At 47.2% G+C, this 24,420-nt stretch overlaps 1 protein-coding gene across 6 annotated transcripts in view; it reads left to right on the top strand.

Moving 5' to 3' along the window:
- The window catches only part of Cdh13 (cadherin 13), a 1,170,900-nt gene that overhangs the window by 874,206 nt on the left and 272,274 nt on the right, over positions 1–24,420 (top strand). For all 6 annotated transcript variants that reach the window (XM_087208695.1, XM_087208541.1, XM_087208666.1 and 3 more), the window contains one exon: positions 8,665–8,843. In XM_087208695.1, the coding sequence (XP_087064821.1) occupies positions 8,665–8,843 (179 nt within the window). The remainder of the gene's footprint in view (positions 1–8,664; positions 8,844–24,420) is intronic.

Genomic DNA, 24,420 nt, shown 5'->3' with positions numbered 1-24,420 from the left:
AGCCTCCCAGAGTGCTGTAATTACAGATGTGGGCCACCACACCCAGCTTTTCATTTGTTTCTTTTTATTTTGGTATACTCCTTAAAACAGCATGTTATTTGGTTATTTAAAATAGAAAACTTCTACACTTGAAGTATATTCTGCTATTTTTAGTTGTGTTTTATTTTCTACCTCCTACGTGATGATTGACTTATTCATGCACCTTTACCAGTTATCTATTGCTGTATAACAAACTACACAAAACTTGGTGACATCAAACAGCAGCCATGTATTTGTGCAGAACTTGTAAGTGGGATGGGCTCAGCTGAGTGGTTTTCTGCCATCTCTGCCCAAGGTTGCTCACCTGGCTGCTCTCACATGGAAGTAGGGCCAGGGCCGAAGTCCTCACCTGGCATAGGTGATGGTCTGTGGGAGGCACCAGCCCAGCAGCCACACTTCCCACACACACAACCCCTCTGGCCAGCAGGATGGCCCAGCTGTTGCAGATGAAAGTTGGTTCCAAAAACCCATGCATCATGCACAGTAATCTCCAAAGGGAGTCTTATGGCCAGGCCCACCACCCATGTGGAAGGGACAACACCAGACCAGGCTTTGAGAAAGCATGGTTTTCTGGACCCACTAAGGGGACAATCTTGCCACATTACCTGACATAAAATTGGCTCTGCGTGCAACACGTTTTAGACCAGCAGAAGCCTATTTAAATATTTGAACATACGTGTAGAACTGGCTGGATGTTTCCAGTTCTGTGGATATTAGCGTCACCCAGCTCTAGTCTAAAGCAATCGTATTTACTCTGTAAGTTAATACTTGGTTTCTGATAACACATATTCTTTTATTTTCTTCAAGCTTTACTTCCCACCTTTATCAGAGATGATTAGCTATGGCTATAGGAGACAGAAAACCCAAAATGACAATGGCTCAAACAAGACAGACTTTGGCTTTTCTTGCAAACATTTGTTACATATGTAAATGAAGCTAAAGGAGACAGTCCAGGCTTCTATTAAAGCTCTGTGCTCATCAGAAACTCAGGGACCCAGAAGACTTCTGTCTTTTTGCTCTACCTTCCCATTATCTGGGTTCCCTTTGAAGAACCACATCATAGTCCAAAATGGCTGCAGAAGCTGTGATAATCACATCTGCATTCCAGGCAGCAGGAAGTGAGGAACAAGAGTATTACAAAAGCACACCCTTTCTGGTCAAAGTTCCTTTTAGGGAAACTTTCCAGGAGACTCACACATACTGCTTCTAATAATGTCTTACTGTTTAATCCTCAGGTCATGGCTGCATTAGCTCCTAGAGAAACAGAGGAAATATTAGTATTTCAGCTAATTAGCAATGTCTAGCTCAAATCAGGGTTATGTTTATAAAGGAGAAAAAAGTCGGAACGGCCCCTAGGCTGAAACCTGTAGTCTGGCCCCCTAGCAATGCAGGGCTCACATTCTGGCTCAAGGGCTGGTTGTCTTTCCTTACCTCAGTCTTCCTTTCCTCATCTGTATAATGGGCTTGATGACATCATGCACCTCCTGGAGTTGCCTAGAATCAGACAGGCCCACGTGTGCTGTGTGTTCACATTGCCCTGTTCTCCAAGCTGCTCCAAGAGTGAGACACTGTGTTCACCCTCACAGTGTCACAGCCCGGGGAGAAGCATGAGAAGACATGGTGACCAAGGCCTGGCTCTGATAACAGTCACAGCCAAAGGTGAAAAAGGATGCATCTCAGGCCAGTGTCTCTCCCACCCATTTTCGTGGCCTTCCTAGTCCCCTTTGGTGGTCTGTTACTTTTAAAATATGAAAAAGTGTCCAATATGGAAACATTATGACAATTTACAGAAAACACCAAATCCCTGGCTTTTCTTGAAAAAATAAAAAGTCTGGCCACCACAGACTTACACATCAAAAGTGCAGCAATCCTTGTACGCAGAAGGGCCTGCTGCCTAGTCGAGGTGCACATGCTCAGTCTGCCACAGTGTGCAGGGCACCCAGTGTCTTGGGATCACTGCATCCCAAAAGCCTCTCACAAGGGCGTGGGTGGCATCTGAATGCTCCCTCCCAGCCCTGCAGTCTTGACTCCACTTTGAGGGTCACAGTCCCACTCCAGGACTGCTGGGGCTGGGCTGCTGTCATGGGAGAAGTGAAAGGTCCCTGAGCTCGTCATCAAAACTCACCTTATCAAGAACATTCTGGGCCAGCGCCGCATGAAAGATGACAGAGGTACCTGTGCAGCTGGGAGACAATCCCTGGGTAATGGGGCGACCGAGGGAATGGCCCCCAAAGACCAAGAGTGACAAAACCACCTCTCCAAGGCCTGCCCTGGCGCCAACAGTGGCTACCCTGCCTCCTCTCCCTCCTCCTGCTGAGCACTGGGCAGGGCTTTCTGGACAGTGATTTGGTGATGAGCCAATAAACCTAAAACTGAATTATGAGGAGTAGCTTCCCTTTGGACATTTCCTCAAATGAAGATAAAGCAGGCCTGAAATGCTAACGTAGGTCAATGGGAAAATAAGCCATTATTTTCGATTCATTCCATGCCAGCTTCAGGGACATGGGCCACCCCCCATGCTCACAGGTGACTGATCATCTCTCATAACTAATCATTTGACAGCTGGCTTATTAACACTGTGAACTGAGGAACATAAGTGAGACCAGAGCAAAGAGAAACGTGTGTTCCACCAAAGCTTCTGGGGTGATCTAAGGGGAGGAAGGAGCTACTTTTTCATGTGATTGTGAATCATTGCTGTGTCTGTAGATCCTGAGAGTGAGCCCTGGAACTGCTGTAAGCGTCACCCTAAGCGGCAGCCCCCACCCTTCTTCTCATTGCACTGAGCGTGGGTCCCCTTCAAACTGGGTTCTAAAGTTGGTGCTCAATAAAAATGACATCAGCACTTTCGTCTCTAGATTGCTCGCCAGCCCCGGACAGCCAGACCTCATATTCATGCACATGTACATTCTCGGTGGGAACAGTGTCTCCCCTCAGGGAGAGGAAATCGGTGATGACAGGAAAAGGGTTAGAAAGATTAGTTCTTACAATGGGCCATGGTCCTCCAAAGGTCCATGGTGCATAAATAGATGCATCGTGTGTCTGTGGGATCCACAGCTCATTGGGGGCGAGGGGGCAGGAGAATTAGGAAAATTCTCTAATATGGCTCTTGGTGGGGGTGTCCATGGGGAAATGAAAAGAGTGAGCAGAATTCATTAATTCAGTGCCCATAGTAACCTACCAGGAAGGAGCTGTTTTGTAAATGGCAAAGTTAAAGTTGAGTTACATAAGGGTACCCAGCTAGGAAATGTCTGTGCCAAGACTTCAAATCAGACAGCACACACCCATTGCATACCCACTGTCTCCCTTCACTGTTGAGGACTACGGGAGACAGCTGAGTGGTGTCCAGCTGCTTGGCCAGGGGGCATTTGCAGATGGGTGTAGGTGGTGTTTACTCAAGTAACTGGCCCTGGCCTGTGTCCCAGGCCACTGAGATTAGGTTTCCAGTGAGTCTCAGGTCTGCCCTCAGCTGATCACGGCCCTGAGACTGAAGTCTACAGCTGACCTGCAGGTGACCAGCTTGTCTGGTTTGCCTAAGACCATCTTGGAATCCACTCCGTCCCAGGCAAGCTGAGCTGGCTGGTCATGCTGCATAGACAACTCTCTGGTTGAGCATTTGGAATCGGGATGTGCCAACCCCACACCCCACACCCCACACCCACAACCTGAAGGGTACTGGAGGGAAATTTGGTTTCAGGTTAGAATCATGCCAACTATACAGAGGCCAAGATCCTGGACTCTCCAACGGCAGCACTGCTGAGTCCAAATTCCATGCACCTGGCTGGGCCATGCCAGCAGCAGGGAGGGGGGCCTTTCTTCCAATGGGAGGAGTCAGGATGCAGGTGGGAAGTTCTGCAGGAAGTTCTGCTTCTCTGAGTTACCTCTGAGCCACATCTCCTAGACAGTAGTGGTGAACCTATGATGTGCATGCCAGAGCAGGCTATTTGTATCATTGAAAGCTCTAAAAGGTTCACCATCACTGTGGAGCTAGATAATTCTCCTCAATATCATTGCTTAAGTGGAGTCGGACATTTCCACCTCCTTTTACTAGTTGATGATGTACACTGACGTGCCATTTTGTCACAGATGAGGCAGTCACTTGGTGAAGTCTGCTGCCTCTGCTCACGTCTTGGCATTCCACTTCCCAGAAAAGCACACAGCTTTCCTTCCAGGAAACCAGTACTGAATGCAGACCTGAATGGCAAGGCTTAGCCAGCCTGGGCAGGCTTTCAGAGCCTCCCTCCTCCCCGAGGCTGGCTAAGCAGCCCTCATAACCACATGGGCACAGCCTTTCCTGGGCCTTGACCATGCACAATGATGCAGGGAAGACACTGCAAGCACCAGCACCAGGCAGCACTTCCCTTTAACCAGGGAATTATAGTCGCTAGGAAGGGGCTGCCTGACCAAGACAGAGCACTCACCACTGTTCACCAGCCTGTCAGGTTGGCAGATGTGTCCTTTGACAAAAGACAATGACAACCCAGGCTGAGACTTGCAACTGGCAACCTGTAATTCTTTCATTATGCTCTAGAGGGGCTGCTGCTGTCTCCTCTGGATGTGGGAGTGACAGGGTGATTATCATTTATTGTGTCAATATTGTGAGGGAGGAGAAGACAGTGCTTCTAGGGGGACACAGCATGTGTCTATCATCCTTGCTCTGCCATCCAGAAGCACACAGGTGTAGGACAAGCATGCTGGGGAAGCCTCCTGGAATGCTGGGGTCAAGAGAGGTCTCCCTAGATGTTTGGAACAGTGGCACAGTGCCACCTGCTGAACATGGGCTTGGAGTCAGTGCATACACACCAGATCCAGTTCCAATAGCCACCTCCAAGGAGGAGCAGACAAAGAGCTCAGAGAGTGTGTACAGGGAACTGGCTGTGGGAATGTCAGGGCAGGGCGGCCAGCCATCTGTCCTTCTCTGGAGAAGGACACTGGTGGCTCTGGTCAGCTTGGAAAAGGCAAAGCTCCTGGGCATCGCAATGATGCAATGCATCTCCCAGAGTGCCCTTAGAGGAGCTACCGGGCTCCGATGCTACGCTTACACAGTAGTATCCTCCAAGAGCTCAAATTTAGGACTGACTACGTGGCCAATCACATAAAGATGGTCTTTAAATGGTGAGTTCCTGTCCACGGTGAGGTTTAGGAAATGCTGCAGATTTGGCTTTCTCTTGGAGATTCCCACTGTGTATCTGATGGATAAAGGCAAAGAAATCTTGGTGCGAGGAGACCTACTTCACTGTGTTTGCCATACATTTTCCACATCTGTTTCTCTACTGAGCCCAAGGAACCTGAAGTCCAAACTAGGAAATGCTGCCTTAGGAGGTTTGTCCCATCCTTGTAGAAGCCTCCTTGTTAGGAGTTTCTTTTAGCCATTGCAGAACCTGGAAAGAAAAGCCTAGCCCAGCCTCCAGGGGAGGTTCTGGCAAGCACAAAGCATGACTCCGGGGTCCACAGATGAGCTGAGATTTGATGAGCCTTGATGCCTTGGCCCTAAAGGAAGACACAGGAGCAGTGTGCAGAACATGTGTGTGAGCATGCCCATGTGTGTGCTGGTGTAAAGTTGTGATCTCCATAGTAGAAACCCAAATCTGCTCCCTAAGGCCAGGACACAGTGGAGGGACAGGGTGGGGCAGGGCCCCTCGGAGGACATGGGTGCCAGGACTCCTGTCAGGTCCCAGGCTCCACACTGACTCAACTGCAATTCCTTTGTCCCCCTGCACTGCCATGACTGACTGGCAGCCACCTGGGGCAAGGTTTGATACTATAAGGCATCTTTCCCTGACAGTCATCCACCTGGCATGATGCTGAGTGCTTTCGGTAGATCACCCCACTGAACCCTCATGGTGACCCAAGAGGAAGTGGTGTCAACATCCTCGTGTGGCACATGGGAAGCCTGAGGCTCAGGGAGGTCAAGTATCCTGTCCCAGGTCACATATGTACCGGCCAGAACCCCAGCATGTGGCCCCAAGTCATTTTCCTCGATGCTGCAAACCAGTTTACCTAACGCAGGCACCACGTAGTCTCCATCAACATGGGTTTGCTCCAAAGCAAACCCCACACTGGGGTGAAGAGAGAGGCAGGCCTTAGGAACAGGTTCTTTTATTTCCGGCTAATTCATTAGAATATCAGCTCTTTCTCTGTGACAGTGGAAATATTCCAGGGTAACCCTGTGTTATATCCTGTTATCAAATCTGTAAGAGCAAAGAAGATATTCTCAGTGTATTTTCTGGTGACATTCATTACCCCAAGCATCCTAATTCTTTTTCTTCCTCTAATCATTTTAATGCATATGTCAGTCGCACCCCATGATGACTTCATTTTTATACTTTCTTTCTCTTGTTCAGCCATGACTTCAATTAAAGGCAGATTAAGTAGGGCATGAATTCAGGCAATTAAACATTCACTAGACACCGGCTGAGTGAGAGTCACTGTGTCAAGCATATTAACCTGAGACTTTGGTGCGGAATTGATGGGGTCAAGGCCTCCTTCTCTGCCGCTTCTCCTCGGCCACATGGAACTCACTTAGCACCTCCCGGGGTGAGAGCCAGGCCTGAGATCTGCCTCTGTCTTTTGACAGAGCGCCTCTGGTAGGCCTGACTTCCTAGATCAGGAAGGCAGCCAAGCTGCGGAGTGGGAGTGGCCACCTGGACCCCTGGGTGGAGAACCCTGGTCCCACCAGGGTGTGGCTCAGTGGAGGCAGTGCCATCTGGTCCAGTGCTCTCTTACGAAGGCCCGGGGTAGTTCAGAGGCCTGCATGTGCCAAGAATGCTCTATTCTTGTCCTACCACAATTTCAAGGACAAAGAAACAAGGCATGGAGACAAAAAATAAGCCCTAAAGCTTCTGGCTGAGTGGTAACATTGGTGAACTTAAAAAAACAATGCAACTGTTAGGCTAGGCAAATTCCTCTTGTGTACCTGATCACTCAGGGCAAAGGGCTGATAGTTTGACTCCAATGTGGGGGAAAAAATAAGTCAGCTTTGATGGTCAGAGCAACATGTTAGACAAGGGAGAGGAATCTGGCCTGGTGGTTGAGCCAGACAAGTGCCATGTTTCCTTTAAGCTTTAGTAATTTCTGCAAGTGAATGCTTCTGCTGGAAACCATGGGTCTCCTGCCCTGGCCTTGTAGCAGCAGGTCCCTTCGATGAAGCATTCTGGTTGGGCAGGGCATCCTGTGACAAACAATGGCCACACAATGGTAGGATGAGCGGGAAAGTTTGTCCGATTCGGTTCAGTCAGTGTTTCTGTCAATCCGTGTAATTGTGCTCTTTTTGAATTAAATTTTAATTTCGAAAGCAGTACATCCACCTTGTAATAAAAAGAACAGTACGTCTTTCCTGATGACCATCCCTAATCCCAATCCCTTCTCTCCTTCGCCAGATTTCGCCACCCTTACTGGTGTGAAGTTCACTTCTCTAGGCCTTCTGTGAAATTTTGGACATAATCTGTACCAGCAAAACATAACATATCACGGAACTTGTTTTGCAACGAAGTTCACAAAGATGATATCATCATATGGAGAACATTCTTCAACCTGACATTTCTTAGTAATAGGTCCTCGAGAATTTTTTATGTTAGAAAACATTAACTCTACAACATTGTTGAATTGCTGCAAAATGTTTCACAGTTGGAGGATGCAACCACTTTATTGATTCCCCTATTTTGCATAGCTAGGTTATTTCCAAACTTTTCACCCTGACAGATAATATTCCCATGAACTCCCTTGCACAAAGCCTTTGTTGGCGTGTGTATTTGATCCCACGAAGTTGAGGGCATGATCTTTACTAACTGCTCCTTAGTTGTCCCAAGCGTCACAAGCGTTGCCTTTCACATCAGTTCTGGGTATGAAGAACCTGTGCTCCAACATCCTTATCAATAGCTCATGCGCCTTCATGCAATGAGCTCCTGTCTCTGTGCCTCCCGCTCACCTGGGAGAGAGCCCGACCAAGTCACCCTTGTCTTAGTATCTGAGGTCCCTGAGAGACTGAGCCTGCTCCATCCTAGGTGCTCAATTAATATGTTCTTTAACTGGAGTCACTTTGCTCTTTGGGGATGCTGTCCTTTTCCTCCCACGCCTACTCACCCGATAACTGTCTTGTCTGGGCCCCAGGCTGTGCCTTCTCTAAACCTCAGGCTGAGTGATGCTGTTCTTTGTGTCCATATTTCCCCTCTCTGTGCCTTTGATGCGTTTTCTCTGTTTGTCTATTTGCCTGTCCTCCTGAGACCCGGCCAGGACACCAGGGACTGTGGCTTTTCGGCTTTGTGTGCCCCCTATCACAACCCTAGCACACAGAGTAGGCCTCCCATGAGAGATTTCCAAATGAAGGCCACTGTCACAGACCCACATCCACATGGAACAAATGCCTGTACAAACAAACAGAGATGGGCCGAAGGAAAAATTAAGCTGTCATTCTGCTGAGCTGCAGAGATTTCGTCTCCTTATTTCAGGTCTTTTAATGTGATGGAGCGAGAACAGGAAGCTAAAACTTAACAGAGCTTGGGAAATGTGTTGTCTTTTTTCCTCTAGCAAGTGATTGGCACGTTATTCCACTGCCAGTGCCCAAGGGGGAGGGGCCCCGGCCAAGGCTGCCCCTGATAAACATGTCCTGCCCTCCCATCCTGCCCGCAGGGACCACTGTCATGCGGATGACAGCCTTCGACGCAGATGACCCGGCCACGGACAATGCCCTCCTGCGGTATAATATCCGTCAGCAGACGCCTGACAAGCCGTCACCTAACATGTTCTACATCGATCCAGAGAAAGGAGACATTGTCACCGTGGTGTCACCTGCGCTGCTGGACCGGGAGGTGAGCTGAGTGGAGTGTTTTCTTTTTCGTGAGAATAGAATGTGTTCTCGCACAAGAGAAGGTGGGGGTCGATGGGACTTTCTGTGGTAAAGGCAGAAATGAGACGTTTCCCTGTGGTCCGGTGGAGAAACCTATAAAAGGAATTGGGATGCAGGGGGACAGGGCAAACACACACTCTCGGTGGCCCTGCCCCTCACAGCTGTTTGTGTTCTTCAGCCTGGTGCCTGTTCCTCTCCAGCCTCTGCTTCAGGCCCCTGTGATTCTGGATTCTATAGAAGGGAGAGGAGGGAGAGAAGGAAGAGGGTGACTCAGCTCAGGGTCACTGGGGCTGACCTTGGCGCCCAGACACCCAGACAGCCTTGTCCCCCATCTGCTGTGGTGTCCCTGGGTCCCCCAGAGCCCCCCCTCTTTCTGCCTTCATGCTCTTGCCCCATAGACCCTCGGTGGACTCACCCACTGCCAGGTCCCACATCACCATCAGTGTCCTGGACCCGTCAGGCCATGGGCTGGCTCCTTGGCTTTGCCCAGAGTTTTAAAGCTTTTAGAATCAGTGGTTATACCAAAATACTTTGATTTCGTATTTCTTTTTAAAAATTCTTATTTCTGGGTGTTTTGAAATTCAAAACTCAAGAAACTGCGGGCCCCAGTTTCCATGCACCATAATCAGTCACATGAGATGCAATGGTCACAGAGCTGGGAGTCACCTGTCCCACTGAGACTGAGCGCATGCCCCCATCCCCGCTTAAGTCCCTGCCTGAATGTGCCCCCAGCCCTGACCTCTCCTGAGCCAGGGTCACCCACAGCTCACCGCTGGGCACCTCAGCATGGAGCCCTGCGGCCTTGAGACACAGCGGACCTAACGCAACTGCTTCCCTGCCGGCCTCGCCCTCCGGCTCTGCTCCCCTCCTGCAGCTCACAGTCCTGACTTTGTTCCCCAGGCGTGGCCCAGGACTCACCCTCGGCCTTCCTCAAGCACTCTGGCTCTGTCGTAATCCATGCGCTTCCTGAATGTGCTGTGTGCATTTTCCCCTCTGTGTTTTGGTGGAACGCATCCAGGGGTCAGAGTATCTTTCTAGCTCCTTGATCTTTGCCTTTCTGGGCAGAGCTTCTCACAGGACTCTGGGTTAGACTGTGCCATTCTGAGAAGCCACCCCATTCTCTGTAGTCATCAGGGTCTTGTTTGTCCCCCACTCTCTGACTACGTGTGCCTGTGGCCATCAGCGCTTCACACTGTAACTTGTCTCTTTAAAGAATATCCCCTTTCTCTAGAGCTCAACTTGTATTATCCAGTAAATAATAACTGCTCATATGGTTAAATTCTAATTTATATTCACTGAAATTAAAATGTACAGGTTGTTCCCTTAGCCACACTACCCTGTATCAGGTGTCCAGTAGTCACACCTGGCTAGTGGTAGCTGCAGTGTACAGCACAGACAGGAACACTCAACCTTCACAGAAGGTGCGGTGGCAGTGCTGGCCTGAGCGATGCATGTCCTCATGTGCATGTTCGCACCCCGCTGCCTACCACAGTTTGAGCATCTCTAAAAATCCTAATTATACGTCTGTTAGCATAGAGGAAGAAAAGCAGGAATGACTTGGAAATGACTCTACAATTTTACACTTAAGGGGTAGGAGTCAGTAGATAGACATGGAAAATTATCAAAAGGGAGAGAGAAAAAATGCATTATACTGTGGTTGTCATCTGGAAAATATAGTTGTTCCTAATTTTTTTAAGAGAAAAATATTAAGCCCAATTCCTTCATTTTCTCCTTCTTTCATGACTGCCATGTTTTGTTCTTCAGAGGTAAGTGTGATTTACAGTGCCGTCCGTCTTCTCTGTCCAGCACACTTGTGTATGCCTGGGTACACACATGCACACACACACAGTCACACATACATCAATACACCAACCCCTCCCAGAGGTCCTACAAGTCCTTTCCTTGGGGGAAGAACATATACCATGATTTCCCCATCTCAGCTCCTCTGTGTTCTGACAGCAAATCTTCTCTAAGTCTAGTTATAAACCCAATTGGTCATATAGGATATTGGTCCATGTTTTAAGTTTACTTGGGGGACAAGAATATTTCCAGCTCATGATTTTCTCATGTGGGCTTTAGGGAAGTTATCGTAAGTGTGTCATTATGGGAGCTGAATTAAGCATTTCCAACCACAATACAGAAACAACCCCCAAGAAAAGATAAACGCAATTTAACTGAAATTGGAAAATCAATGGAAATGAATGAAGAGTGTCACTTTTCAGTGAGGGTTTCCAGAGTTCAGTGCTGATCCAGGCAACACTGGCACAGTCTTCGGGAGAGCAATGTCGCTTCGTCTCGCAGGCCGGCTGTTCCGGTACTGTGCTATGCAGCTCCTCTGCTCTTCGCTGAGCTGCAGAACTTGGCTCCTTGACTTTAACTGGGCAGCACGTGTGCATTGTGTTTCCTGCAGCATTGCTCTCAGTTTGCGATGTCCTCCTCTCCCTGAGCCCCAGCTCCTCTGCTAGGATCCCCCCACACGTGCCAGGGTCCTGCCGCAGAATTGGGGCTTACTTTGAACTGTCGTTTCAGGAGAGCTACTGACAGGTGGCCTGTCCTAATTGTGGCTCTGAAAGTCCACTTCTGGGCTGGCCAGGGTACACAGGACAGAGCTGTGCACCCTTTATTTGTAGGAAAGGATTTTATTCAGGCCCCTATGGGCTTTGGTGGCATTCACGTTGATTTTGAGTTTGGCTCCCTTTCCTTCTTTCAATGCCTCAAGTGACACGAGAGATCTTTGGCTGTGGTGAGTGTAGACAAGTAAGTCAAGACTCCTGTGAGGATGGTGGCTTCTAGCTGTGCAAACACGTTGCTTTGACCCCCAGCCCTGCCTGAGTGAGGGAACAAAACCAGCATGTGTGCCCTGCTTGGTGAAAGTTGAGGCTTCAGAAGGCCCATGGTTCACAGGAGCTCGGTTGATAATGAGGTGCATTTCCTTTCATGTGTCCATCTCCCAGGGGACCAGGCAGGAGGTGTCTGCTCAGGGGAGAGACAGACTTGACAGTGACACGGGGCGGCTGTGGGCACTGAGCAAATGCTTTGAACTTGCCTATTCACCTTCCTGTCTTCCACATTGTACTTTGTCATAGAGCCGTGGTATGACAGTGAGGTGCAATGGTGGGGAATGATCTTCCACACATCACCAGCTAAGTCATTGTCCTTTCTTCTTCCCACCTGCCTCCCTCCCCAGAAGTCTCACCTGGGGTCAACAGAGACAGATGCCTTCATCTGATCTGCTCGTTGCCATGTCCCATGGTTCAGGCAGAGAGGGATTCTGGCCAGCCTGCTTCCTGACACATTCCCAGTCCCTAGCATGTGAGAAATGGCTGAAAAACTATTTGTTGAGAGATAAGAGGAAGGAACTGAGAGATAGAAAGTGGAGACTGAGCTGCGAGGTCAGCTGAGGTGCCTGTTGATCCCCCTACCTGTCAGAAGCTTGGCAATGTAGACGTCATGTTTCCCTTGGGAGACTGGGACATTGTCCAGGACAAAGTCATCCATGTACTTTCTCTGAAACTTTACTGGAGCAGGCCCTACCTGAAGCAAGGGACCTGGGATCTTTGTCCTGACTATGTGTTGCCACTGCCACATATAGTATAGTGCGGATACGTAGGAGACATTTAGTGAAGATTTGTTGAGTGGATGGATGGATGGATGGATGAACTGATGGACCGATGGAGTTGTGTTCTTTCAGTTTGTATTATCTCTGAGCATGCTACAGATTCCATGTTATAGCATGGTGATATAAACACAAGAAATTATTTTAGTTAAGAGCTTAGTCTTACTCTTGTGTAATCATTCATTTATTTAGGTTATTTGCCTAATACCTACCTTGTGCCAGGAACCACACTAGCCTCTAGCAAGTAGTTCATCCTTTCACCTGGTGAATAGGATGCTGATGAGGATCTGTGCCTCTTGCTTAAATATTTGGGAAAATGTTTGGAGAAAATAAGAGCCATATATCCTACTCAATGAAATTGGGTTCATTTGGGGCACTATTTTATTCTTTTCTATAGCCATATTTAGCCACTGTATTCTGGCAGCTCTGTCTATGTTTTTAAACTATGTCTGGCTGCACTACAAAATGAAATCAGATAAAGGTCTCTAACGTTTGATAAATGGTTTATTTAGTTGATCGTCTTGGCTGCTAGACTGAAATTTATCAGCAGAAATCTGCCAACTTTTCTGAATGCAGCCACAATTTACAACTACTCAGAGTAGCTAATGGTCAGGATATTTTTGCAAATGGAAATAGTTTTCAAGAGAGACCCTTAAAAAATGATCCTCACATTTGCATTATGAAAGTATCATTTGTCTTTTTAAGGAGCTGGAACTGAACATTTTCCTGTCTTTGTTTGAATTTTCCTTTATCTTATTATGTATTATCTCCCAGATAATCTAAGGAAGGTGATAGCCAGTCCATAAAAATGTACATACAGTAAAAGATACCAGGAATGTGAATGCTAGTTACTTTCTATTTTGTGCTTATAAGGATTTTCTGAAACTTTATAATGCCCAAATTTTAGGTCAAATGAGAAAAATTGAGAGAATTTTCATTTTTCTTTCTATAGCAGTGTCATGTGAGGATTTATTATTAGATTCATGTTTGTTTATTTGCTATGGGATATTCAGGGGTCCTTGAATATGTCACAGAAGAAAATAGAAGAATATTAAGGGCACATGTATGCAAAGAAGCCAGTGACTTCATAGATCCAGTTGCAAGTCAGAAGATAATTCTGATTTGGTCAGAATCATCCAGGTTTAAAATATTCCACATAAGGTGCATTTCCAGAAACATACTAGAAACTGCAAAAATTATATCAAATCAAGTTGCCTGAAAAAATACTGGATAATATTTTCCTCACATTCCTTGAATAAAAGTTAGAAGTAACAGTCATATTCTTAGGGAAATAAATGTTTTGAGGCCGCTCTAATCTAATGCTAATACATTTCTCCTTATCATCATGTTTAAAACATTGGCAATAATTACATACAATTCAATCATGCTGTCAGGAACATTCTCTTTCTTTGTTTTGGTGGGTGGGACCAGAATTAGTAGCATCCTCACCCTTGCTGCAAGCTATTTACTCGTAAATATTTTTGTGGGGATAATTTCCTCCATTTTTTGTATCACTTACTGCTGAGAAAATAGAGGAGGAAAACGTAGATGTAAATAAACTGTCTTATTTAAAAAATAACACATCATCCTTACAAATGGAGCACAGAGGGTGAACACCCCTGGGTGACTATACTTGCTCTGTCCTGTTGGCAGATACAATAGAGCGGGACATTCCAGAGGCAGATGCCAAGCCCTGGGTCTGAAATGAGCTGCAGGGGTACGGGGCTTGCACTGACGGCGGGAGTGGTAGACAGACAGCATGGGGCTTAGGTTGTGGCCTCTGCCATTTCTCCACTTTGGATAGATCCTTGGAGACCTCTGTGGGTCTTAGGTCCCCATTGGCAACCCTGACCATTTCCTCCATGGCTCTGAGGTTGGTCAATCAAGTAAACTAAGGCTAGGTCTAGTCACCTAGTGTGACCTCAGCTTAACGGAAACCTGGTCTGAGAGGCAGGAGCCAAGACTCTGGGTTCATAGCATCTTGCTGCCTTTTATCAGCCATGAGCCTCTGGGCAAGCCACTTAGCCTAAGTCCCAGTTTCTTCCCTGACCCAAGAGGATAATCAGTCTCTTCTTCATTGGCATACTGGCAAAATTTAAGATGTGTCCAGCATTGCTGTTATGGTTAACTTGCCTACTACCCGGGAACCCTGTAAACATGAAGGGAGATCAAGATCAGTATTTCCACAGCTGACCATGAGATTGGAGCAGCAGAGACCAGATGCACCCCTTGTTGGACAGGGGGTACCTGGGGGCCTTGTGCATGCAGCAGGGAGTGTGGCAAGCTCTTCAAGTTCAGTGGAACACCAGGATATGCCAGCTGCCAGGCCTCAGGGCCACCTGGTATGAGGGTAAAGCAGATGAATAATAGCAAACACATGCACACAGATGCGCTGTTCAAGCTGAGCGTGGAGGATGCACAGAGAGCTGGAGGGGAGATACTGCGGGAGGTGTGTGATGGAGAGAGGAATGGCAGGGGTAAAGACAGGAGTGAGGGTGTGGTGTGGAAAGAGAACAGAAAGGGGCAGGGGTGGGCACAAGACTGCAAGGGCTGTGGATGTCATCCTAAAGATTATGGATACATCCTACCATAAACAGAAACCTATAGCTATGGTTTATATCTAGTTGCCTCCAAAGCTTCAAGCACTCATGGGTGGGTCTTTGAGAGGGGACTGGATCGTGGGGGTGTGATACTCATCAGTGAATTAGTCCACTGATAGGTTCATAGCTAAATGTGATCTGGAAGATGAAGCCTGGTTGGAGGAGATGGGTCACTAGGGCGTGGCCTGGAAGGATGTATCTCCCTCCCTCCTCCCTCGATCTCTCTCTGCTTCTCACTGCCATGCCGAGAGCTGTTTTCTCCTCTGTGATGCCCTTCTGATGCTCTCCTGCTTGGAGCCAGCCAACTATGGACTGAAAGCTCTACAAAGTCTGAGGCAAAATAAATCTCCTTTCCTTTAATTGGCAGGTGTCGGGTATTGTGTGCCAGGGACAAGAAAGTAACTAAAATACTCACCAACCGCTGTTTAACCATTAAACACAGCTCCAAGAAACACGGGGCCTCAGAGCTGTGACCTGGGAAGGAAGCTGCGTAGGCTCACAGGGACCTGCTGGGGCAGCACAGGGGGCCTCCAATGCTCAGTGACTGTCTAGCTGGTTCTCAGGACCCCGATCCAGGGAAGAGGTGAGGAGCTGCTGCTGGAATCTAAATTTCTCAGCTTGTTGGATTAATAAACAACCTTCTTTGTTTCCTCTACTCATGTGCATCTTGAAATGCTAGACAATCAATGTCACTTGGCACAGGTTGACTCAAGAGACACTTAACTTTATCATTAAGTGAGATTCATCATTTTGAATTTGACAAATGTTTAATTTTCTAACCTTTCTCTCATTTTCCCTTTCTCTTTTTGGTTTTTATATAGTAAAAATAACTTAAAAATGGAGGGTGATGAAGAATTTAGAGTACTTCTGTTTTTCTGTCATCTTAAATTTCTCCATCTCATTTTATGTGAAGTGCCCTTAAAAAACTTTTCTGGAAGAAGTTTTTTTTTTTCTTTTAGAGAACTGTTTTCTCTCTTTATTAGCCAAGAACTATGATGAATGCACATTTTGCTTCATCAACAGATTTTCCAGTTACTGAACTTAAATCATTCTAACCCCCACCTCTATTAACAGTCCTAGCTGGAGAGGTAGCCTCCAATTTATGAATAATTTTTAGCTGAGTTCTGGCTTCAAGCAGGAGGGGAAAAATAGGAAAAACCTTTGCTCCCGCCATATTGAGAATGACCATCATCAAGGGAGGGCTGGTGAGCATCCCGAAAGTGACTGTTTCATACTTGCCTTCCATGTGTTTGGCTTCCAACCAGGGCCCGGGTTATTGCAGTCGGTGTCATCAGTTTTCAGTATAAAGCCACTCAGGGAAAGGTGACCGGAAGCCACCATCTTAGATTAAGGCAAACTAGCAATCGACCATTTCAAGACTTTCTGACATCTCAAAATGCCTGGGATCCACATTGCTTTCATACTTTTGTTTTAATGGGCATCTCATTTGCTTATCAGTTTCCTTGAGATAAATGTTCATTGGCCATGTTACTCATTAGGACGTTTTGGGTTCTAAACAGCGTGACCCTTAGATATATGGCACTAAGATGTCACCTCGACATTGCAAAGGACTACAAGTACAGGATCATGTGTTAGATTAGAAGCGGATGCACTTTTTCCTTAAGGGTCAGAAAGTAAATCTGTTAGGCTTAAGGGTAAATGAGCAAATCGAGGCTACTGCATAGGTGCTTGTATCATTAATGTAGCCATTTAAAAAAAAATACAAAACATTTCGAACTCATGGGCCATCATCAAAACATAGAAGGCTGGATGTGGCGCCATAATTGACCAACTCTGACCTATGAGATCATCTTTGGCAGAAGAGCAGCTGATTCATGTATTGATTGGCCTATGTCTTCACATGTCTGTGTCTGAGGTCCTCTCTCCACATATGAAATCACTTGTGTTAATCATCACCTTGAAGTATAATTATAGGGACAGGAACTAGGTCATGGACATTGGGTCTGATTTTATATTATTTTTGGCAGTGCAGTCCATTTCCCTCGTAACTAAGAAGCAGACTAACCTCAGGTAATTCATTTTTAACTCAAAATTTGATTGCAATAATTAAAATATCTAGTTCAACCTAAAAATAGTCAAATAGAAAGTGCTTTCCTGACACGGGGTACATGTTGGGCGCAGTCACCGGGAGATGTTTCTGTTGGCAGAGCCCTAGCAGAAGAGAGACTATGGCACAGCAGTCCCGAGGTGGGGACAGAAGGCTTCCTGGGTGAGGACCTCTTCTTTGGGTGGAACTTTGAACCCAGGCAGAATTGTTTGCGCCAGCGCAGGCCATGGTGAGGGGAAGCAGAGGGCTTCACACTGTCCTCTTCAGGCTTTGCAGGAATCTCTGCAGGAAAGCTGGGTTTTTCTAGAGTCACCCAAAGACAGAAAGAGGCACCCTTGGCCAGGCTTGGTACATTTCCCCAGTGACTTCTCAGACCTCTCACTTCCCTTTTTGTCTTTCCCAAATTTGACATTAGGGCCGTGATAATGAATAAACTGAAATGAAATTTTGGAGCGCCTGTGACATGTCATCATAGGTCAGGCATTATAAGAAGTACTTGATATTTAATTTAACCTCGCTAGCAGTCTAACGAGGTTGGTAAAGCACCCCCTGTCCTACACATAGAGACTCAGTGTCACCGAGATCCGAACCTGTGTCAGTTCACCTCCAAAGCCTATGCATTTCTTTCTTTAAATCAGTGTTATCAATATTCATTTGGGAGGTGACAGATGAAGTAGATACTGAGCCTACTTTTCAACATAAGAAAGCAAAACAACAGTGAATTTTTGGTGCAACTTTTGTTTTCTGATCAGGCTGTGGGCTTCAGTGCCCATGGTTGTATGGAACGGTGGCCTCCTTCTGGTCACTGAACCCATTCCAGGTCACAAAGCCCAGGTGATTCTTACAATCCGCTTAGAGCCAGCTGTGGGAAAAGGCCTGCTGCTGAGCAAGGGTGGAAATACAAATCAGTACCACCCATTTGTTGGTTATTTTGGCAATAAGAATCAAATGGCTTTAAAAAGTGCCTCTGATGTTTTTTAACTCAGTGATTCCACATAACCAATATAGTATGTGTACAAACATCCAGCATCAGGATTTTTGTTTAAAGAACCAAACTAAAGGTCCAACCACTGGGGATTTGTTCAATGAATTATGCTATATCCCTAATGAATTCCATTAAATCATGTATGATAATGTGGTCAAAGAATATTTAATAATATGGAAACCTGTACAATCTTCCCTCAGTATCCACAGAGACTAATTCCAAGACACCCCCACGAACACCAAAACCCTTGGGAGCTTATGACTTCCACATAAAATGGCATAACGTATAACCTACGCTTTTCCTCCTGTATATTTTAACTCATCTCTAGATTACATATAATACCTAATACAATGCAAATGTTATATAAATCATTTTTGTCCTGAGTTGTTCAGAAGATAATGATAGGGAAAAAAGTTTTAGTACAGGTCGAATTATTTTTTCAAATATGTTTGATCCTCTTCTGGTTGAATCTATGGGTGCCAAACGCATGGATACAGAGAACCAACTGTATTAACAGGTGGTTTCCAAAATACCATACAAGCTATGGTTCTTCTTTGTGTATGTACCAGTGTGTACACCACGGTGGCCGAGGTCCAAAAGGATGTGTGCGATGTGTTAGGAGTCACCCTTCTAGGATCCCAAGTGACCCAAACTTGCCTACAGTGCCATATGTAAGACAAGTCTTCAGGTTGACATGGCTTGAGCCTGAATTTCAGCTTCACTTCTTACCAGCTGTGAGGCAGTGGAAATGTGGGTGTCTTGAAAAACCACTAGCCATTGTTCCGAGCTGCATGTCATTAAACAGCCTTCTGCTGCTTTATTGTTAATGCTCCCAGACAATTTTCTGTTACCATAATACAGAGAAAAAGTCCATCCAGTTACAATGGTGCCTTGGCATCTTCGTTATGTAAACTGGGAATCATAGTGCTACCTCTGTCTGGGAGCTTGTGAAGATTAAATGAACTATACAAGCACGAGCTTAAAGAGTAACAGGCAACTTCTAGCTGATGTTGTTCTTTTTTTTTTCTAGTTTGGGTTCAATGACCACGTTATTGTTGGAATAAAAATACAGTTGTGTTAGTTGTTTCTGAAAGCAGGTGTATCTGCAGTTCAGAGGCAGGGGGCTCATGGTTAGGAGGCAGCACCATGATGGGTGAGTGCCCTCTGTCACCTCTGAGATGGTTTCCATGAGGTGTTGGCAAACAGTGGGAGTCACCCCAGACAACACAGCCTGCACAGGATTGCTAAGATCATAGGCAGAGGTTCCCAGTGTCAGGAGAGGATGCTTGCAAAGGTGTCAGAACACCCAACTGACACGATAAGCATCCTCATTTCTGTAAGTGACACCACGATGCCAGTGGATTTCCTTGGCTAAATGTGATCATTGGGAGCACACAGTGACCAGCTGCTAACCTCTCCCTCACAGACTGCAGCAGCAGTGAGTAGATGCAGTGTGGTTGTGTTTCTGTATTTTTAAAACAGCCAGGGGAAACTTGTAAAACATTTTTTTTTGACCTTTGCAAAGAACAGCTGTAAAAATAACTGTTGAAATTCTGTGGATGGCATCTCTATTTATGGACCTCTAAAATGGGAACCAGAATTAAATCCCTTTAGATATTTTCCCTCCTGTCTCTCCTGAATTGTTTTGTGGGCTACATTTCCTCCACAGAAGATTCCCAGGGTCCTAAATCCTAGCTTTCTATCTCACTGGACTCTGGCTTTCTGAGATAGGAGGAAGTTGAGAGTCCTGTCCATTCTTACCTTGTCTTGGTGCTGCAGTATCTCCGTGTATGGGGTGGCGTATGTCACACTTGGCATTGGACAGCCTCAGCTGGAATAATAAGAGCACTCGCAGTTCCAGGCAGGCTTTAAATGAGGTCCGTCACACCCATAGGGGCTCAGGGTGGGCAGAACTGCCCCAAGTAGGCTTTGGAGTCTGTCAAAATAGTGCCCAATAGCTGACAGGCCTGGCCCAAGTCCTAGCTGGAGAACCAAAGAGACTGGATTTGGCCCCAATGCCTCTGCCCTGTTTCTTCTCCCAGGCTGCTAAAGAAAAGTATGTACTATTTTAGTGGGGAAATCTTGACAGGTATGTAAAGGACAAACTTATACTTTATGACGCTTATTTCAGAGAGTCCTGGTCTTTGCTCTAAGACTGTTTACACACTGGGGAGGTGTGGTGGTCCGCTTTCCTGATGCTGGGACAAAATACCTGGCCTCCACAACATAAGGGAGGAGGAGAGATTGAATTGGGCTCACAGTTTAGAGGTCTCACTCCAGAGCTGGCTGGCACTGAGGCAGGAGCATCGTGATGGAAGGGTTGGGTGGGGCTGGGAAGCAGAGCAAGAGAGCAGCACTGGAGAGGAAGGCTCCAGGGACCTGGTGCAGCACTCAGGGTCACACCCCTGACCCGCCTGGACACACCCACATGTGCACTCCGCCAGTCCTCTGGGCAGCTCCCAAGCCAGTCAAGGAGACACCACCACACCTAACTGTCACAGGAGGCCTGATTCAGGTTCCCTCGCCTCTCTCACTAACCCACATGGCACAGTGCCCTAGAGCATGGGTTCAGGCATTTCAGAGCTGTGAGAAGGAATCCATCCAGGTTCTGTGTCTCATGAGCTGTGTGTCCCTGGGCAAGTCACTTTACCTCTCTGAGCTTCAGTTTCTTTGACTATAAAATGGAACCCACAACATGACCTGTCAGAAGGCAGAATAATGGCTCCCAGAGATGTCTTCATCCTGATCTTCACCATTAACCTATAAATATGAGGCCTTAAGGGCAAGTGGGACTCTGTCAATGTGATTAAGTCAAGGATGTTGAGATTCCAAGTTTACAGTATTCTGGATTATCCAGTTGAGCCTGATGTAATCACAGGGTCCTCACAAGGCAGGGGCAGGATTGGTTGCTTCAGAAAGAAATTGATGATGCTGCACTGTTGTCTTTGAAGGTAGAGAAGGGGCCTGTGATCCGAGGGGAACAGGTGGTCTCTAGCAGCTGGGAATGGTGGGAGAGAAATTCCCCATGGAGCCCCCAGAACTAACGTGGCTCTGTCAACATCTTGTTAGCCCAGGGAGATCCCTTTGAATTTCTGACCTCCAGAACTGTAAGATATCTTCAAGTCACGAAGAACAAAGCTGTAGAAAACTGATACCACCTGCTTTGAATGGTTCAGAGTAGGACGATGCCAGGGTACGCTTGCCTAGAAGGGGCCCCTGAGGAGCCTTCTGCCCAGTGGAAGGTGGGGAGAGCAGGCTGGGAGCCACCACCCTCCCAGTAGAGTGTTCCCCCGCTTTTAGGGTGGAGGGGCAGCAGAAGGAGGTTCCTCTGCATGGCAGGCCTCGTGCTCGGTGGCGTGATGGAGCTAGGCTGGCCGTTAGTCCCCACTGGCACCTGCAGCAGGGGGTTCGTAAGCTCAGGTCCCCCACACGAAGCCTCACACTGCAGAATACAGGTCCCCAGGCTCACCCTGTTCTCCTCTTCTCAGGGCCTGCCGTGCATGAGGTGTCTTGGAGGGAGTTTTTAAGCCCCGGACACAGCAAACGTCCTGTTAAGCGAGATAAAAGGGTTAATGCCATCAAATGGCACACAGCCTGCCCAGTGTCCCCAGTGCTGCAGCTTCCTTGTAGGGTTGGAAACTGAACCAGCGGGTACTTATGACCTGGACGGAGGCCTCTGGCCTGGCAGGATGAGAGCCCCGGGCCCATCTGAGCACCTGTTTCTCCGGCCGGCCGGGAGGGTGCGGTGGGAGATGACAGCTTCCTCCACACTGGACCCCCAGACAGAGCAGCTCGGGCCCTGACAGCAGCTGGTGTAGGAGCAGATCTCGAGACTGACCTGGTTTCCCTGATGACAACGGTAGTAGCTGCAAAGGATGTTTTTAAAATAACATTTGTTTGCAATGATATTTTTTAAAATAGGAAATATATTCATACATCCAAGCAATTAGTGCCCTGCCAAATAAGCCTCATGTTGACAGGTGAATACAATTTTTGAAAAAGTAAAACCTGTTTCAAATGAAGGATCACAGCTTCCTGCTTTAAACTCTGCCTCCTCTGTAAACACAGCATGGGGAAGGGAAAGGGAGACGCAGGCAGTGCTGGGAGCTGATGCCGATCATAGTCACCCGAGGCGACGCTACCACTGCTGTTGCCTCTCACTCTCACGAGAAGGACAGGGAGGAAAACTTGATGTTACCCGACCCCAGACTCTGGACTGGGACTTGAACTTAGGTGCTCCGTCTCTGCATTAAATTTAAGCAAATCTGACCTCCAGATGCCAAGCTGCTTCCCTCACCCACCGGTGGCTCCTGGAGGGAAAACTTCCTTTCCGGTCCTAATGGTTGTGAGGACTGATTGTGTTAGAGCACAACAAAGGACGCTTCAACCCCTCCACCTTGGTGGCCTTGGATGCCACTGGGATCCCTAACTTCAAAGACCAATGGAAATCTATGCAAATTCCATACCCAGGGATGAAAACTTGGTAAAATTCCTCCAAAAAAGAGCAGCTCTTACGAAGGTAAACTCATCTCAGTGTAAGGAGATCAGAGACACTGGAGAGATCATAAACTGCAGACTCAGATTATTTAAAAGTCACTTCTGTCACTGGGCATTACAGGGGCATTACTGCAGGATTGTACTCATTCCTTCAACCCTAATGCAGTGTTGTAATTCCCGTCTTACCCAGGAGGAAGCTGAAGGTCAGAGAGGACATTGACTTCCCATGTTCACTGGATCAGAGAGGAATGGTGTGGAGGTGGAATCCACACCCTGTCAGTATGGGTCTTGCAAACAGAATTTGAAATTGTTCCAGACCAAGACAGGCCTTCAGTTCGTACAAGACTGCAAAGTCATGAGGGCGGGAGAAATCTCTGGTTTCTGGGGCCTTGGCCTGCCTGTCTGGGTCTGGAGTGAGTCTGGTCATCATAAAGGGCCTCGGAGAGTGTCTCTGGAGCCTCTGGATGGCTTGCAGTCCTCGATCCCTCTTGGGGACCAGTCCATATGGAAGGGACCTAGTGCTGGGGAATCCAGTTCTGCCAGGGCTCCGAATCCAGACCCCACTGGTGGGCTGGCAGGGAGTCAGCAGGTACAGTGTCCTTTGTCTGAGCCCTTGGTCACACTTCCGGACCTGATCTCCTGCTACTCTTTGCCCAGCTCTCCCTCCGTTTCAGTGGCATCACCATCCCTCCTTTCCCACAAAGGTGATGCCCTCTTACTTTTGCATATTTTGGAAGCCAGCCACTGAGATGGTCCCAGTGACCCCCACCTCTGCCCGTGTGCTCAGATGTCGTTCCTTCCTACATTGAGTAGTGATGACTTGTGTAGCTGATGGAGTACACAAGAAATGCCCTTGTCTGAACTCCAAGGCTGAGTTCTTCTTGTTCCCTCTTGCTATGGGTGAAACGAACTGCTGTGTTGTGAGACTCTCAAGTAGACTTAGGGAGAAAGCATATGGCAGGAACCGAAGCCACCTCCCCACGCCCAATCCCAGTTCACCGGCAATGTGGGAGAGCCATACTGGAAGCAGATCTGCCATCCCCTGTCAAAACTTAAGATAACTACAGCCTCACCAACATCTCAAGTGCTACCTCACAAGCGACTGGAGCCAGAACCACACAGCCAAGCAGCTTCTAAATCTCCAATTCCAGAAACTGTTTGCAATCATAAATGTTTATTGTTTCCTTAAAGCACAAAATGTGGGTAATCCATTCTACAGCAGTAGAAAACTCCTCTACACATGCTGTTCTCTCTGCTGAAACTGCTGTTCGCGTGTCCGTTGCCCTTCTTTCTAGAACTGGTTCAAATACTTCCTATCTCCTCCTTTGAGCAGCTTTCCCACCTCCTTTGGCTGAACCTATTCCTCCCTCTTCATTTTCTCACGTAATTATTTATCATCCTGTTCATGCAGCTGTCACAAGGAAAATGAATGTTTCGATTCTAGTCTTGTTTTTCTTCCAACTCAGGGCTTCGTGTGGAAGTTAGCAATGTTCTCGTCCTTCAGGAGGCATCGTTTCTAGCAGGGCTCAGGAGACGGTTGAGCAAGTGAAGAACACGTGTTAGAACCTGGGGAGGTTTAAGCCAAATGCATTGGAAGCCAGTGATATTTTCAAAGTGTATTTGACCAGAAAGGCTGAGTCCTTCGAAGGGATGTAGAAGCAGCATTAACTGGTACACAGTCTAATCCCATCCTTGCCAGTGGAATAATGATAACTGCTTGCTTGTTTGGAAGGGAACTGAAGAACCAAGGAAACAGTCCCACAGCAGCTGTAA

Source organism: Heterocephalus glaber, unplaced genomic scaffold (assembly GCF_053883595.1).
Source record: "Heterocephalus glaber isolate CG9 unplaced genomic scaffold, H.glaber_assembly_v1.0 deba00000071, whole genome shotgun sequence".
Taxonomy (NCBI): domain Eukaryota; kingdom Metazoa; phylum Chordata; class Mammalia; order Rodentia; family Bathyergidae; genus Heterocephalus; species Heterocephalus glaber.
The sequence above is the reverse complement of the archived record's forward strand: the minus strand, read 5'-3'. Positions and strand labels throughout refer to the sequence as shown.